Consider the following 16,236-nt stretch of genomic DNA (forward strand, 5'->3'; position numbering starts at 1 on the left):
CAAACCATCAATTATTTTGTACTGAATGATTCATATAGCATGAAATAATTGATCGTTTGGTACATGATATTATATCTTAGTGATTAAAGTCATGCATATATATATACTTAGATTAGTGTTACGTATAATAATTAATAACTAGATTTTGACCCGCACGCCCGTGCGGGTGTATTTAAAAAAAAAATATGATGCTATTTGATTTTTTTGTCACTATTTAGGGTTGATCAAAAAACTCGAATTCGAAGAATTGAACCGATCACAATCCGAATAAGTAGTACTAAATCTGAACCAGAATTGATTAAATATCCCAATTATTCAAAATTTTGGTATTTGAAGAACTGAAATCTATCCGATCCGAACCGAAATATTTTGGGTATCCAAAATAGATTTATATACTTATATATTAATTTTTTTAGATTTAATATATATAAAAATATCAAGAATATATATGATGTAAATATATACAAATAATCAAACGAAAATACTTAAATATATGATGTAAACTTTTAAGTTCGCTTAAATGCTTGAAAATATGATGTAAACTTCTAAGTTCGTTTAAATACTTATATATATGATGTAAACTTTTAAGTTCGCTTAAATGCTTGAAAATATATACAAATAATCAAACATAAATATCTTAAATAGTTAAGATATACTCAAAACTCCAAAAATACTTAAATAATTATTAATTCTCTATCCAAATATTTAAACCAAACCTATTTAAATTGGTTATCCAAAACCGAACCAAATCCTCAAAGATCTGAACTGAACACGAAATCACAAAAAGACCCGAAAATGAACCCGAACGCCCACCCCTAATCACTATTATATATATATCCTATATGTGTCATCATAAGTTACAAAATATGTGTTATCATATAATTAATCGTATTTTATACTTACCATCAAATAAGTTTTCTTATAATTAATAATATTTTATATGTACAATCATATAAATAATCACATATATTATATTTTAAAATTTAATGTGAAATATAAAAACCATAATTTAAGTTGGTGTTTGAAATTGGGCTTTGTATTGTATTTTTCTTATATATATTGAAAACATTTTTATAATAGTTATTAGAAAATATGTTAGTAAAAATCAAATTTTGAATATATATATATATTTGAATTAGTTTTTGATATAAATCAATTTTAAATTACTATTTTGATTTGAATATATTATATATCAAATAACATAGACTCATTACTTTTTAATATAATGTAATGTACTTCCAATTTTTAGTAGCATAAGCCCATTATTTTTTTCCTAACTTACTACTATCCATGTTTCCAAACAATACTATTTTTTAACTACTATCCATATTACCAAACAATCTCAATGTGTACTTCAACTTTAATAATATAGATAACTAGTATACTAACTATCAAAATGTTATGTGCGCTTTACTAATTACATTTTTATATAGTGGTGGATCTAAAAATTATTTACTGGGGCAGCATATACTTTGAATCTAAAACTCTCTTGTTTACACATACAATCGAATAATTAATATAATACTAGTTCGAATAAAAGTTTTGCGACGTTTTATGTCTCGCAGCATACATCTATATATTTAGATCACATCATATGTCTCAGAAATTTGGATCACTAGTTAGTAGTTACACATTTAAAACAATTACTATTGATAACTACAAATGTCACAGTTGAAATACTCATTTAATATGCCATGAGAGTCGACACAAATTGATCTAATATTTATTCTTGGATACTTTTTGGATTCAGATTTGGCATCTGGTTAGCTGAATAACTAGACGACCGATTTGGCTTCTGCCTAGCGGCAGCATAACTATTCGTAACTGTACCATTCAACCAAATAATGAGTAGGATACGGGTAGAATCTTTCACATGTAACAAGTTTTTCTCATGTGACAAGAAACTGACGAAAGGAACAAACTTTCCCACGTGGTTCGATTCTTAGGGCTTCTCGTATGATTAGGGCTTTTGGGACAAGTTGTGAAGAAATATATCTTCTCATCAGATGGATTTACACCACGTGGTTATGCTTAAATTCCCTTCAAAACCCTAAAACTAAAAAGCCTTGGACTTGGAGCGTTCGTTTAATTTTAGTTTCAGTTATACTAACAATATAAAGAGTTAAATAGTCACTGTAGGTTATGAGATAATATATAGGGGCATGATATTTTTGAAGGTAACTATTTTTTTAGATTTTATAAGAAAATTGTGTCACATAGGTGATAGGCCCATGCGTATATAGGATATTAGTTGTCTTGAAAGTTTTACACACTCAGATCTGATCAGTTAGAAAATTTTAGCATGATAATTTCTATTAATCAGTATGGTAATTTCTATTAATCAGTAGTATCAATAAATATTGATGGAGATTCTTCTTCTGGAATCTAACATTGTAATGATAGCTTTATTATATCTATTCATAGTGGTAGCTTGCAGTTGCAGCAGAATCTATTGAAAAGTATTGTATTGACCATTTTGTGGGTTAATTAATTGTAACGTATAATCTTGGATTCGATATGAAAAGAAATTAATAATTTGTTCTTATTTTAATAGGCAACATATGGTTTGTGGCCCAATGAGAGCTTACCATTCACCAATCCAAACCAAAACTTGTATTAGTTAGTATACATACCAAAATATAATCAACTGCAGCGAAAAGAAGATTAATTGATGAAACGACTGTCATTTATGCCTTAGCTCCGACCAGTATATTCTAGTAATCAACAAATGAACTAGAAATACCATTTTTAGTATGTAGAAATATAAATTGTAAAAGTGTGGAATAACCTATAATAATTTAATTTCACTATCAAATGGGCAATGGACAAGAGGCGAAGTGGGACCAAAATGACACTTTTGGGATCCCAGCCTTTGCTTATGCTTCACTTCTATGCTTCGTTTCAACAACACACAAAAGCAAAATAAAATAAAATATACATGTCTATATAACTAAACGATTTTTTTCCTGCTTCCTCTCTATTTACTTATCTTTTAATTCTTTATTGCAGTTCATTAGTATATGATCTTTTGCACACCAAATCGTTGCCCCAAAGTCCCTAACACCAGCCGCAGAACCATCCGATATTAGATGAACTTACCAAAACACAAACTATATTATAAGTATAACTGACCTAATATGTATTTTAAAATATTATCCGGTTAGTTGGTTAATTAATTAAATGATTACACGATATTGATATAGTTAACATGGACTATTTTTCTTCATTATATATATATATTTTATTTTTTTTGTCTTTGGTGGACCAAAAAACTAATTTATTGTTTTTACAGAATTCAACAATAAGTAAATTATTAAGCACTTAGTCAAAAAAAATAATAAGTAAATAAATATCTAAAGAAAATTATGTGCGGAGGGTTTTGCCTCAGTCGTTGAAAATTGGGAGACATTTTGACACCTGACCTTTTTTTAGCTTCAAAATTATAGGGAATCAAACTCATATTAACCGAAAATATTAGATGATAATGTCAACGTTATATTCATTTAGATATGTTAGAAAACTATGCAAATTAATAATCAAACTAAATTGATCACGGGTAGATGTTAGACAATTCTAAAAGGAAAGTATGCAAGAAAAGATGTCGACGGAATTCAATAAGTTGCTCAAGTTATTGTAAGGAAATGCCCGCATCCTGGTTGGAAGTTAAAGTATACCCATGTGTTGTGTTCAAATTCATATATTGTGGGGTATAGTACTATAAGAACTACCGAGCCTCTAAAAGTATGTGAATACCATATACAGCATTTTTTTTAAAAAAAACTGAAGCAAGGACAAGTTTCCATGGTTATACATTACAAGTTTTAGATTTTTTTTTTTTTTTTGCAACCTCAAATAGTTACATTAGTTGTTATCCATGATGACTTTTAGTTATGACTTGACCACGCTATGGAAACTCGAACTAGCTAGCACAATTCGTTTGTGTTATAGGAAAAACGTATATTTTATTTTAGTTACACAGATTTAACTTTTAATTGGACCACGTAAACAAAATGTAAACAAAATGTAAGCGACGTTCATACCAAAAACGACGGCAAGAAAACAAAATTTAAAAATTAAGGTGTTGTAAAAATAATTAAGGAAAGTTAAGAGAACGGGAAATGGGATGGGACCCACATAGACCAACCGGCCTGCAACAGCAAATCGTGAGACTAATGATAGAGGGCTCGCTCACGCCGGACCAGCAGCCGCCACGTCAGCACATCATTCCGTTTTCCCTTTGTGGGTCCCGGTTTCCACTTACATCCGTCAGCTGTTTTTACAAAATTTGATTTTTTTTCATTTTCCTATATAGATCGGTCATTGAGTCTTCGGCTCTGAGCTGAGCAATAGTTTTACTTAATTGTTTAAATGATGACCAACAAAACTACACCAAACAAACCCTAAGACTGTAATGTACTTTTATCCTTGAGAATAATTCTCACATTTTCTTTCTTAATCATAACAGTAAGAGGATGAAGATAGCATAACACTAATCAAACTAATTTCAATTTACAAGAGATAGAAATGCAGGTTAACATGGAAAAATAAAAATAGATAGAAATGGATTAAAACTCAATTTTGGGACGATAAACAATTTAATATAAATAATATTTTTAATTAATTAAAATCATGCGTTTATATATATTAACTATTAAAATTTTGAGAACCTAATTAGTGTTAATGTTACACTTGATTATGCATAAAACAGACTCATCCAAATGATGAAAATATTCAAGATTGTATACAAAAACATATGTAATAATTACTTTTCAAAAGTATCATACAAATTTAGTTTGCAGGTTATCTTCATGAAGAATACATACACTTTCATAATATTTTTGGGATGTCTCCACGTTTGGTTTCGTCGGAATGATTATGCGAGTGCAAATTCTTACATGCATTTAGTGTAGATACATATTTTTATATTATGTGAATTTTGAAAAAATAATAATAATATCATAGAAAAAACTAAGTATCCTTTTGTGATGTTTTGTTTATGTTATTGATTTGACATAGAATAAACTAAACTAAATATCATAGAAAAACTAAATATCTTAGTGAAGGTTAATTTTCCAAGATTTACTTTTGGAAAACTTTGGTTCCAATTTTTGTTTACCAAAAGAATATATATATTTGTGATCAGAAATAATTACTTTCACATTTAATGAAAAAACCTATTATAATTTAAAGAGTTTTTTTTGTTCCTAGGACTAAATTACTGAATCACATTGCATAACGTAGATATATTTAATATTTCAATTTTAAGAAAAAAAATTAGAAAATAAAAAATTCAACTTGATCCTTAAAAGAAAATTGTTAATTCACATTATAATGGATACACTATGTTTTGAATGAATTAGTCGTATATATTCAAATTTTGATTGCATAATTAAGCTTATATGAAGTAGCTAGTGGATAACTTATAACATTTTTTTCGACATTTATGAAATAAAACAAATTAAAGAAATATCCAGATATTTACTCAAAAAAATATTATGATAGTCTTTAGGATTTAGTGTTTTGTGCAGAAACGTTCAAGTAATTACCGTTTCTATAGAAAAAAAAGAAAAAAATATCTGAAAATTATGGATGTATAGATATTTCGACAAAACACATACTATTAAGCCAATATTTGAGATACTTTTAGTATGGATATAAGACATTTTTGGACATAAAAAGTGACCTAACTGAAACTAATAAAATAAGCTAAATGTAAAGGGACAAACAAAAGAAAGAACCTTAATAGCGATGACCAAGCATATCCATCAAGAGCTGGTGGGTGGTAATGGATGTTGCCACCTCTCTCTCTCTCTCTCTCTCTCTCTCTCTCTCTCTCTCTCTCTCTCTCTCTCTCTCTCTCTCTCTCTCTCTCTCTCTCTCTCTCTCTCTCTCTCTCTCTCTCTCTCTCTCTCTCTCTCTCTCTCTAAATACTACTTCGCCCCCTTATCCTTCTCTCTCTACTCCCGAAGCTTTTGCAACAAATTAAGCCCCGCTCTGTCTTTCTCTCTCTAGGTGCAAGAAGACTCAGAGAGAAAAGAAAAGTATGATTGATAGGGAAAGAGAGAGATAAAGAAACTAAAATATAATAGATTATTAGGACACGGTTGTCATCTTCTTTTTTGTGTCTTTTGTGCGCTCTTCATCGATTGATCTTCTTTATATTAAACCCTACTCTCTTTCTCCTTTTCCCATTCTTTCTTTCTCTCTCGGGATCTGATATCTACTTCCGGTAACCTATTCCAGAGAAGCACTGTCAAATCTTGTCCCCTCTTCTTTCAGGGACCCTTCTCTCTCCCTAGTCTTGTGTTGAAGTGTTCAAACTTCTGATGAGAAGCATACAGTAGCCAAAACACACAAAATTTCGTTTCAGCTGAATAATCGTCTATCTAGAGTTTCTTCAGGTAAAACCCTAATCCACTATCAACTTTTTATTCTTCTCCGATCATCACCTTCACAAATACTTTGTTTTTCTTTCTTGTTTAGGTAAAAGTGTTTACTTTTGAATCATCTTTAATCCATTATCGTCGTCTTCGTTAATCACTTTGATTATCATCGTCATATTTTATCTCATCATACTTAATCTTGCTGATATTACAAGCAAAGCAAAATATCATCTAAGTCTTAAATATTAATTTAATATAGAAAATCAATCGATCTTCGTTGTGTTGATTAGAATTTTTAATACGCTTTTATACAAGAATATAGAAAACCAACCTCAGTTTAAAGGCTGTTCTCCTCTTCATTTTCTGAACTTTACTTGTTTGGTTACATTAACTTAAATGCAATAAAATATCCAAGATGATGTTATACAAATGAATCAATAATTAAGCAGATTTTTACTTTAATTGATCGATCTTGTTCATAATATATATAGTGCACGCATCTAACTGTATAATTTAAACTATCATCATATGAAAAATGGGAATTGTTATACTGATTATTTACCGTGAATCTAATAAAAATGAATTTAATCATTCCGGGGAAATATAGTTTTACCATGTGATTGGTCTTCATATATCATAGTTGTAACAAAACTAGCTGCTAACTAAGAAATAACAATCATTATCAAAATCACATAAATATGTTAACAATATATGTAACTGTTATTATAACATTAAATCTTATGTTTATAATTTCATGATTTGTTTGTTTGGAAACTTTTTTATAAGCAGGTTATTAATTAATTACGAAGTCGAAAGTATGAATTCATTTTCACACGTTCCTCCGGGTTTTAGATTTCACCCAACAGACGAAGAACTTGTAGACTACTACCTGAGGAAAAAAGTTGCATCCAAGAGAATAGAAATCGATTTCATAAAGGACATTGATCTTTACAAGATTGAGCCATGGGATCTTCAAGGTTTGCCACATCACATATGGCCTCTATATATTGCCTTTCATTCTTTATTTTAATTTTCTAATAAAAGTTTTTTTTTAAAACTGATTTCATTTCTTTGTAAAAATAGAGTTGTGCAAAATTGGTCATGAGGAGCAAAGTGACTGGTACTTCTTTAGCCATAAAGACAAAAAGTATCCCACGGGGACTCGAACCAACAGAGCAACTAAAGCAGGGTTTTGGAAAGCCACTGGAAGAGATAAGGCTATATACTTGAGGCATAGTCTTATTGGTATGAGAAAAACACTTGTATTTTACAAAGGAAGAGCCCCAAATGGACAAAAATCTGATTGGATCATGCATGAATACCGCTTAGAAACCGATGAAAATGGAACTCCTCATGTATTATATCAACCCTAAACCATAACTTCTCTTCACACAATCGTGATCTCCTAGACCATTTGAGTTAATCCCATATATGATATTTGGTTGTAGGAAGAAGGCTGGGTTGTGTGTAGGGTTTTCAAGAAGAGATTGGCTGCAGTGAGACGAATGGGAGATTACGACTCATCGCCTTCACATTGGTATGACGACCAGCTCTCTTTTATGGCATCTGAGCTCGAGACAAACGGTCCACGGCGGATTCTCTCCAATCATCATCATCAGCACCAGCATCAGTACCAACAGCATTTACCATATGGATTCAATGCACCTGCTTACGCTCTCAACAACCCTAACTTGCCATGCAAGCAAGAGCTACAATACAACCACCTGGTACAACAACATCATTTTCTTCATGAATCTCCTTTATCATTCCTCCAACTTCCTCAGCTTGAAAGCCCTAAGATCCAACAAGATAATAGTAATTGCATCTCAAGCAACCACGATAATAACTCGAGCCGTATTGCTAACTTGCAGCAGTCTAATCTCGCGCATGAGGAACAACTGAATCAAGGGAATCAGATTTTCAGCTCTCCATACATGAATAGCGGGAACGAGCAAGCGATGGACCAGGTTACGGACTGGAGAGTTCTTGATAAATTCGTCGCTTCTCAGCTAAGCAACGAAGAGGCCGCCACAGCTTCTGGTTCTCAACAGAACAATGCCAATGACACAAGCAACATGGAGTACCAAGTTGATGAAGAAAAAGATCAGGAAAGAGTTTCCGACATGGGAGAAGAATATGCTGCTTCTACTTCTTCGAGTTGTCAGATTGACCTATGGAAGTGAGCAGAAATTAATATATCATATAAATGCATATATCCACATATATATACGTACACACGAACACTAATTAAGTGTAGATGATGATGACGGTACATAATTATATTTGCTTTGATTGATTCTTAATTACTACATTATTGAACTTATGTTATATGCATATATATTTGTACTTGATAAGATTAACCATATAAATTATAATCTAAATGTAACTCCCATATGTTTTTTGAAAAAGAGACAATTATCTCTTCTTATCATTTTAGTTTTTAAATAATCTGCTAGTTAAATATATATATACACACATATACACCCACAAAAAGAGCTATTTCAATTTTATTTGCCTCGGCTTCTCGCTGTACTATAATCACATAATCACATCTCAGTTTGTTCTTTAGAATTCAAGATTATTGAATTTGGTATTCTGAAAAATTATGCCTTAATTATGTTTGTATATAATTTGAACATGTACAACAATAGCAGCATAAAGACATTAATCTACGCAAGTCACAGGTATATACAGAAAATTCAGAAGAGTACTCAAATGACACATGCATGTAGTCTGCCACTTACCAGAGTTGTGTTCATAGGGATAATAATTCCAAGGAAGCTTGATGGGTATGTACAACCATAAATAGTGAGTGCATGTAAGGAAGATGGAGAAGAATGTGGTTTTAAGGAGATACAAAAAAAATATTTACATATTGGCTCGAGTCAAGATTATGTTATATAGAGACAGGCAGTGGAGAAAGAAGGAATGCTTTTATTTTTGTTTCTTCTGGTCTCAAAAGAAGAAGTTGAAGCATTTACTTTTTTTATTTATTTATCTCATGAAGAATTTAACAATTATTATGTTTTTTCAAGGTTGACACAAAAGGAAACCGTATATTACAATTTACTTCGTGTAGTACATTTTCACTGCAATTAAATGAATTTATGAATTTATGACTAATATTTGTTACAACATGCATGAAATTTTTTCTACAACATGCAACGTTGATTCGAACCAGTTTGAACATATACATGTGTGTCTAATGTATTAAATTTTTCCTACATAGTTGTAAACTCTATTAAAAAGAAAAGTTTTTGTAAACTTTGTCGCGAATTCCAGCCGAGACGATTATAACATTCCCTACGAAATTTCATCGCGTACACAAGAAACTCCATATCGCTATGCTGAAAGAGATTCCAATGGAAAAGCGACGAATATTATCTCATTTGTCGATCTAAGATCATTTTTAAATCTGTAGAAAAAAAAAAGAAAATTTTGAAAACGATAAAAAATCTTTGCCATTTATTTTGGTGCAAGGGACATCATAATTCGGGCGTGCTCTTTAAGTTTGACAAACACGGTCCAGCAGATAAGCTTGGATATATCAAAAATTTCTTACTATTGTCGATCATAAAAACAAATAACTAGTTACCCATTCCAAAAAAAATAAAAATAAAAATTGATCAGAAGGAATAAATCGCCAAAGTTGTCTACACCGATCTGAAATCATAAAGGAAACATTTAGCATAAAATGAGACAGAGGCATGTGAACTATCATCACCAGTGTGTCTTTTACTTTATTTTTTACTTAGGCCACAAATCCCAAGACCATTTGTTGTTTAAGAAGTTCAATAAACGGAAGAAAAAAAACACCATTCCATTTAATTTAAACAAGCATTGGGTTTAAACAAACAAAAGGAAACATAGACTAGAAAGGAATATAAGAGCTTCACTTCACTTCAGGGGTGCTTTCCTCATACGTTTGTTCTTGGGAGAATATCCTATCTACACCATGTATATGAAACAATGAGTATTTGGACATGAATTACATTTTTTTTTAAAATCTATAACACTATATCATTAAGAAAAACTTGCCTCATGATTGTAGTTGGATATTTTAGTTAGCGTGCGCTCGCGATCGAGAAAATCAGAATGCGAAATAATTCTATTCGACAACGAGTATTAAGAGGTTATTGCTCAAAATGGTTAGACAATGGAACAATCTATTGATACACAGAGAGAGAGGGAGAGGATGCGTACTTCCCTTGCATGTGTTTTACTTCTAGAGAGATGCTTAGTGAACTCATCGAGGCTTTCGCAATCCCAGTCGTAGCACAATTTGCAATAAAACATTCCCGTAGATGCACTTTCACTGCAATTCTTAAGAATGTGTCGTCTTCTTTTCTCTGAAAAAACTGAAAGTAAGCTTTCCCAGAGCCATTCAGCGGAAGTGAGCATGACTGTCATTTTACAAGGCCTAAACGAATAAGCCAAAAAACAGTTGTAGTTACTCTTTTGTAGATAACGAGAAATAAGCGACGGGATGTAATCGTCCCGATCCACATCCGATATGAGCATCACTGAAGCCGGAGCAGGATTATCATTTTCCCATTGCCTCACATCGTTGTACATGCGAGAGCCTTTGTACCAGTAGAGGGTATGTGCAAGATCGACTCCAGTGGAAGAGAGCCCTACGAGGTGGTGATGAGGGGTTTCTTTATAGTCGGCATAGGCAGTGATAGAAACAGGACCAGAGTAGCCTATCTTCTTAAATGCTTGGACGGACCAAACGAGCATCATACCCCTCTGGAATCGGACAATTAACCATGTCCCACAAAACCTGAATTTTAGCTGTCGCGTGCTCAGGCGTGGCCCTGTAGTTCCTTCTCCACGTCTTCGTTACACATTCGAGTCCTGTGTACCACCTAGCGCTTGTAAACTCTTCCCGTCCATGCTTATAACTCGAGAGATGCTTCCTGAATCTCTCCAGGCTTTGGCAATCGAACTTGCAAGATTTGCAATAAAACATGGCAGATGATAATCCACCCGCCACAAGTGGTGCGCCTCCTCCTTCTAGTAATTTTTTCCAGAGCCATGCTGCATTACGGAGCAGGAATAAATCTTTGTACGTCTCGACTGAATAAGCCATAAAAAGTTTGTATCTAGTGCGCTGTTGTAGCCGGGCCAGATCCCAGGAGAAGTCACCTTCCACGTGATCGGATATGATCATCATTGTAGCTGGAGGTGGATTATGATCTCGCCATTCCACAATATCTCGTACATGAGTTTGCACGTACATTCTGTGAATGGATGGTAAAAAAAGAACATAATAATGTCTAGTGTAGGGTTTTTTTGTTTTGTTATATATATTTTTTTTGAGCAAACAGACTTATATTAAAAGGAAACTTAGAGTCATTCTACAATCGTTGCAGAGGAGGAAATTGAAAACAAAGCTGCCTTAGCAATCAGGTCAGCTGTTTTGTTATATATATATATATATATATACTACCATTAGAGAAAAAAGACTAACCGGATATGGTATGTGCAACAGCGACTCCAGTGGAAGAGAGCGCTTGAAGGTGGTGATCAGGGGTTTGTGTTTGGTCGGCATAGGCAGTGATGGAGACAGGACCAGAGTAGCCTATTTTCTTGCACGCCCTTTCTATACTTGGACGTACCTGACGAGCATCATACCCTTCAGGAATTGGACAGTCTTTCATGTCCCACCACACAACTATTTTAGCTGTCTTCACCGCATCATTCCCCGACATCCTCTCTAACAAACCTAAACAAACACAAGTCCTACCACCATCCGTAGTACTAGGGTTTCTTTTATATGCACCGACCAAACTAATGGGCCTAAAAAGGATTTAAACTCAAACGGTTCACTCAATTTTGTAAAGAAGAGATGATCCCGACCGTGTGAAGGATTTCCATCTTTTATCCACTTTGATTGGACAAGATGTGCATAGTGCACACATATGTCACTTGAATATCTTCTGCCTTTGTTTGCACTGTTCTTGATCTTCTCTTGGGAAGTATGATCTTGGTTCCTAGTAGCCGTCTCAAATTAATTTTAGGTCATGTTCAAAAAAAATTTTAATTTTTTTTAATCGTACATTTTATGTAATTTTAAAATTTAATAACTTTGTCTGATTTTTTTAATTATAAGTTCTAAATTTAGCATTATATCTAAAATTTTAAAGTTTCTTACCATAATTTATCCATATATTTTGAAAAATCTTTACATTTTCTATTTTAATATTTCGGGGCTCTGTTCGACCGCTCCACTTGCGCGTGATGTTAGAGAAATATCCAACAATATCTGGAACATAACATCAATAAGAACCAATAGATATACTACAATAACTTGATGTTGTGTTGGCATTGCCTTACCACAGCAGCGTATGCATCTTCTCTGTTCTGCCTTTCACTCTTTGTTAATCCCCCTGTAAGAAAGAATGTTCAAACATCATCACTTTCAAATCATCCACACAAGTAAACCAAAACTTTCATAAAAGTGCAATTGTTTTATGAGCATTATGTACATTGACATTGCTAAACCAAGAACAGAGAGAAAGAGTGAAGAGGAACTAACATTACAATCATTCTGCCCGAAGCTTCTGATAATGTCCTATGTTCATCCAATACATAAACTCTCCACTAACTGGTCCACGTATGTGCCTCACCTTTCGGCCATCTTTGACACGACACACGAGCATTGAAACGTCTAGCATATTATACAAATATGGAGATAAGAAAAATACTTAATTATGCAAATAATAGGAGAGAGCAAGAGTTGTACAAACCAGCAAATGTCGTGAAACCACTGACGATATAAAGTTTTGCAAAAAAAGAAGAAGAAAAGCAAGTGAAGTTCATTGTGTTGCTCGCCAGTGCCACCTGCACGAAGTTAAGAAACGAACTCGAGTGGCTTGGTCCTCCCATTCAAGCTTTTCTATCCATTCTCTGTCTCCATAACTTAGGACCAGTTCTTTACCCCCGGCGCCACTATTAGAATCCAAAGGAAGCTTTCTTAGCTTCCAACATTTTTCAACGTGGATAACTTTCAGACATGGAAACGGCAGAGCATTCCAATAGATTCTCTCGAGCCCACGTAAAGCAGATAGGTGCAGCGTTTCTAGTCTCCTAAAAGGAACAATGGTAGCTGCATTCTCAACACTCGCAGCTTTCTCTTGGTTAATTATATCCTCTAATTGCCCTGAGAAACTAACTTGGAGAAAAGCAAGGTTTGGAGCAAACAACAGCCACGTCAAATCCTTAAGACCATGACATTTAGTTATAAAGACTTTAGAGAGGTTTGAGAAGTATGGAGCTGTGTGAATTTTGTTCCATGATGATGATGACGAAGAAGCTGTCTTCTCTATCTCTATCTCCCTCATTCCACACCTTTTAATGCTGAGCCTACGGAGATTGACTATAGTTGGCAAAGTCAAGACTCTCATTGATTCTTCCTCAAGGTACTTAAAATCAACCTCTCTGATACACACGACCAACCTATGAGACCATAACAATGGCTTCACAACCGAAGGCGATGATATATCTATGGTTACAACTTGTAGATGTTCCAAGAGTTCCAGCTCATTCACTTGCCTCATATCTAGCACCAAACCTCGTAGTCCTAATGTCCTCAAATTCCACAAACTTGATATCCCTGAAACACTCCCTAGTCTGATCATGTGTTCCAGATTGAGATGTATTAACTTCTTCAGTTCCCATAAACCAACCGGTAGCTGATTTACACATGTGTATGACACGTCCAAATATCTCAAAGAGCCCAACTCTGATATTTCTTCTGGTAGTTCCTCAAGACTGTGATTCTCTGATAGATCCAAAACAACTAGATGAGGCATGCATCGAAAGAACTCACCCGAGATCTTTACAAACGCGTTTCTTTGTAGAAATAGAGTTGTAAGATCACCACACTCGTGACTGTCAAAGATCTCTTCAATCCCGTTATTCATCAAAGACATCTTTCTCACAGTAGCCCACTCCTTGAGTTTTGGTACTTCACGCAACCCAACACCAGCTCGCACAACACATCTCTCCTTTTGATTACCAAAATCAGATGATATCCACAACGCCATCTCACGAACCACATCATGCATTTTCACGTATGATTTATCCTTTCTTTCCTCCATCAACAAACATGCACGGACAAGTGTACCAACGATCTCATAACCTTGGTTTAATGTCCTCTCTCTACTTTCCTTTTCACTTACGAACCCCTCACATATCCAGTACTCTACCAGCCTCTCTTTGTCAATATGATAATCTTCAGGAAACAAAGAGCAATAGAGGAAGCATGATCTCACCATCTCCCCACTTAAATTATCATAGCTATACTTCAAAACAGGAAGGATCTCATCTTCCATACCTGAAAATTCTGTGGCAGATGATGTCAAAACGTCAACCGCATGACACCATTCATGTACTGTCCTTTTGCATGCCATGGTTTCACCGATAACACTGAGTGCTAACGGTAGGCCACGGCATTTCCTAGCGACTTTTCTCGCAAGTTCTGGAATGTCTGGATGACTTCCCAGTGTGTTTTCCCCAACTGTCCTTTGGAACAGATCCCACGACTCGTCTGGTTGCAAACAGCTAACTTCCATTGGATCATCAACCCCCATGCGGCCACACACATCTCGAGAGCGAGTTGTGAATGCTACCTTGCATCCATTATCTCTAGTTGGGTAGGGGACTCCTACCGCTTTTAAATCCACTTTCTCCCATATGTCATCCAACAATAACGCAAACTTTCTTCTTCTAAGAACATTGTAGATGTCAAGGGCTCTCTGGTTCTCGTCTTTCTCTCCCGAACCCATCTCCACAAGGCCAACCTTTTGAGCTATGTCTCTTTGAATCTTACGGACTGTTGCACTTTTAGACACAACAACCCATATCACAACTTCAAACCTGTCACTTATTTCAGAAAACTTATTGTTGATCTGTGTGAGCAGTGTGGTTTTCCCCACTCCTCCCATACCGTACAGACCCAACATCCCTGATCCATCTTCCATGAGAAGCGTCCATGCCTTTTCAAGCATTCTTTCCTGACCAACAATGGTGGGATGAATAGGGATCTCATCCACCTCACCAAACGTAGCTGCCTCAACCACCATATCAAAATCTCCTTGAGAACTGCGTTTCTCAACTTCTGTCAACATAATGCTAACATTTTTTCCATAAAGATAGCTCAGTTTTAAATCTTTGGAGCAAAAACCACATAGGCACAACCTTTGAAGCTCAGCCTCATAAGTACTAAGCAGATCGTCAACTTTGTTTTTGGTGGTTAGGACATTAGCATGCCATACCTGAACTTGGGAAATCCTTTGTTGACGCCCTGTAAACTCCTCTCTGCCCACTGTTCTCAGCACATCGTCTAGCTTTGCCGTGAGCATTGCCATGGCATGCTGAAGAGCAACTATATTCTCGGGGAGGTTGTGGATATAACGCCCCCTGAGGCATAACCACTGAGAAAATTGATTCACCACTTGATCACATGGCAACGAGACAGAGAAACAACCGCCCATCTCTGCACAACAGAGGAGAGAGAAAGAGATAAGATTTTTTAGCATCAAGAAAGAACAAGTCAATGCTACTGTGCATAATAGAAAATATCTAAAAAGACTTGTCTAGTAGTATCCAAAGAGGTCAACCGTATATTTGACTATTCTTAAAAGACTAAAATTGTTAACTCTGGCTAGCCAACTGTATTTTGACTAAGTCATATAATTATTAGATGCATTCTCCATATGAGAAGAGGTCGTTTAACAAGAAAGATATAGGGATAGTAGAGAGAGAGAGATGATGCGAGATTCATGTTTACATATATACATATATGTTACAAACGTTATTCTCTAAATGTGTCCACCAGGAACAAGTC

At 34.4% G+C, this 16,236-nt stretch overlaps 2 protein-coding genes and 1 pseudogene across 5 annotated transcripts; 1 reads left to right on the forward strand and 2 right to left on the reverse strand.

The window, feature by feature from the left end:
- The first annotated feature begins 1,280 nt into the window (after positions 1-1,280).
- LOC103836175 (NAC domain-containing protein 7) lies at positions 1,281-9,506 on the forward strand. Of its 2 annotated transcripts, XM_009112414.3 has the most exons (5): positions 1,299-6,401; positions 7,173-7,360; positions 7,467-7,738; positions 7,832-8,110; positions 8,255-9,506. In XM_009112414.3, the coding sequence occupies exons 2-5, from the start codon at positions 7,201-7,203 to the stop codon at positions 8,564-8,566; spliced, it is 1,023 nt and encodes a 340-aa protein (XP_009110662.2). In that variant the 5' UTR covers positions 1,299-6,401; positions 7,173-7,200; the 3' UTR covers positions 8,567-9,506. The 2 variants fall into 2 exon arrangements, with proteins under 2 accessions (XP_009110661.2, XP_009110662.2); XM_009112413.3 differs by having other exon boundaries at positions 1,281-6,401; positions 7,832-9,506.
- Positions 9,507-10,093: 587 nt separating this feature from the next.
- Positions 10,094-12,379, reverse strand: LOC103836176 (annotated as a pseudogene).
- Positions 12,380-12,482: 103 nt separating this feature from the next.
- On the reverse strand, positions 12,483-16,178 carry LOC103836180 (disease resistance protein RPS5). 3 transcript variants are annotated; one of them, XM_009112419.3, is made up of 4 exons: positions 13,136-16,178; positions 12,925-13,056; positions 12,723-12,775; positions 12,483-12,651 (listed from the first exon to the last, which is right to left on the reverse strand). In XM_009112419.3, the coding sequence occupies exon 1, from the start codon at positions 15,926-15,928 to the stop codon at positions 13,205-13,207; it is 2,724 nt and encodes a 907-aa protein (XP_009110667.1). In that variant the 5' UTR covers positions 15,929-16,178; the 3' UTR covers positions 12,483-12,651; positions 12,723-12,775; positions 12,925-13,056; positions 13,136-13,204. The 3 variants fall into 3 exon arrangements, with proteins under 3 accessions (XP_009110667.1, XP_009110666.1, XP_033133738.1); XM_009112418.3 differs by having other exon boundaries at positions 12,558-12,775; XM_033277847.1 differs by lacking the exon at positions 12,925-13,056 and having other exon boundaries at positions 12,558-12,775.
- Positions 16,179-16,236: the final 58 nt, after the last annotated feature.

The sequence above is a fragment of the Brassica rapa genome, chromosome A08 (genome assembly GCF_000309985.2).
Source record: "Brassica rapa cultivar Chiifu-401-42 chromosome A08, CAAS_Brap_v3.01, whole genome shotgun sequence".
Lineage (NCBI taxonomy): Eukaryota > Viridiplantae > Streptophyta > Magnoliopsida > Brassicales > Brassicaceae > Brassica > Brassica rapa.

Excerpts from the sequence above, each read along its gene's own strand:
- LOC103836175 (XM_009112413.3), top strand. The coding sequence starts at position 7,201 with ATGAATTCATTTTCACACGTTCCTCCGGGTTTTAGATTTCACCCAACA. Across the intron at positions 7,361-7,466 it reads TGAGCCATGGGATCTTCAAG|AGTTGTGCAAAATTGGTCAT; the intron begins GTTTGCCACATC and ends TTGTAAAAATAG. Across the intron at positions 7,739-7,831 it reads ATGAAAATGGAACTCCTCAT|GAAGAAGGCTGGGTTGTGTG; the intron begins GTATTATATCAA and ends ATTTGGTTGTAG.
- LOC103836180 (XM_009112419.3), bottom strand. The coding sequence starts at position 15,928 with ATGCTAAAAAATCTTATCTCTTTCTCTCTCCTCTGTTGTGCAGAGATG.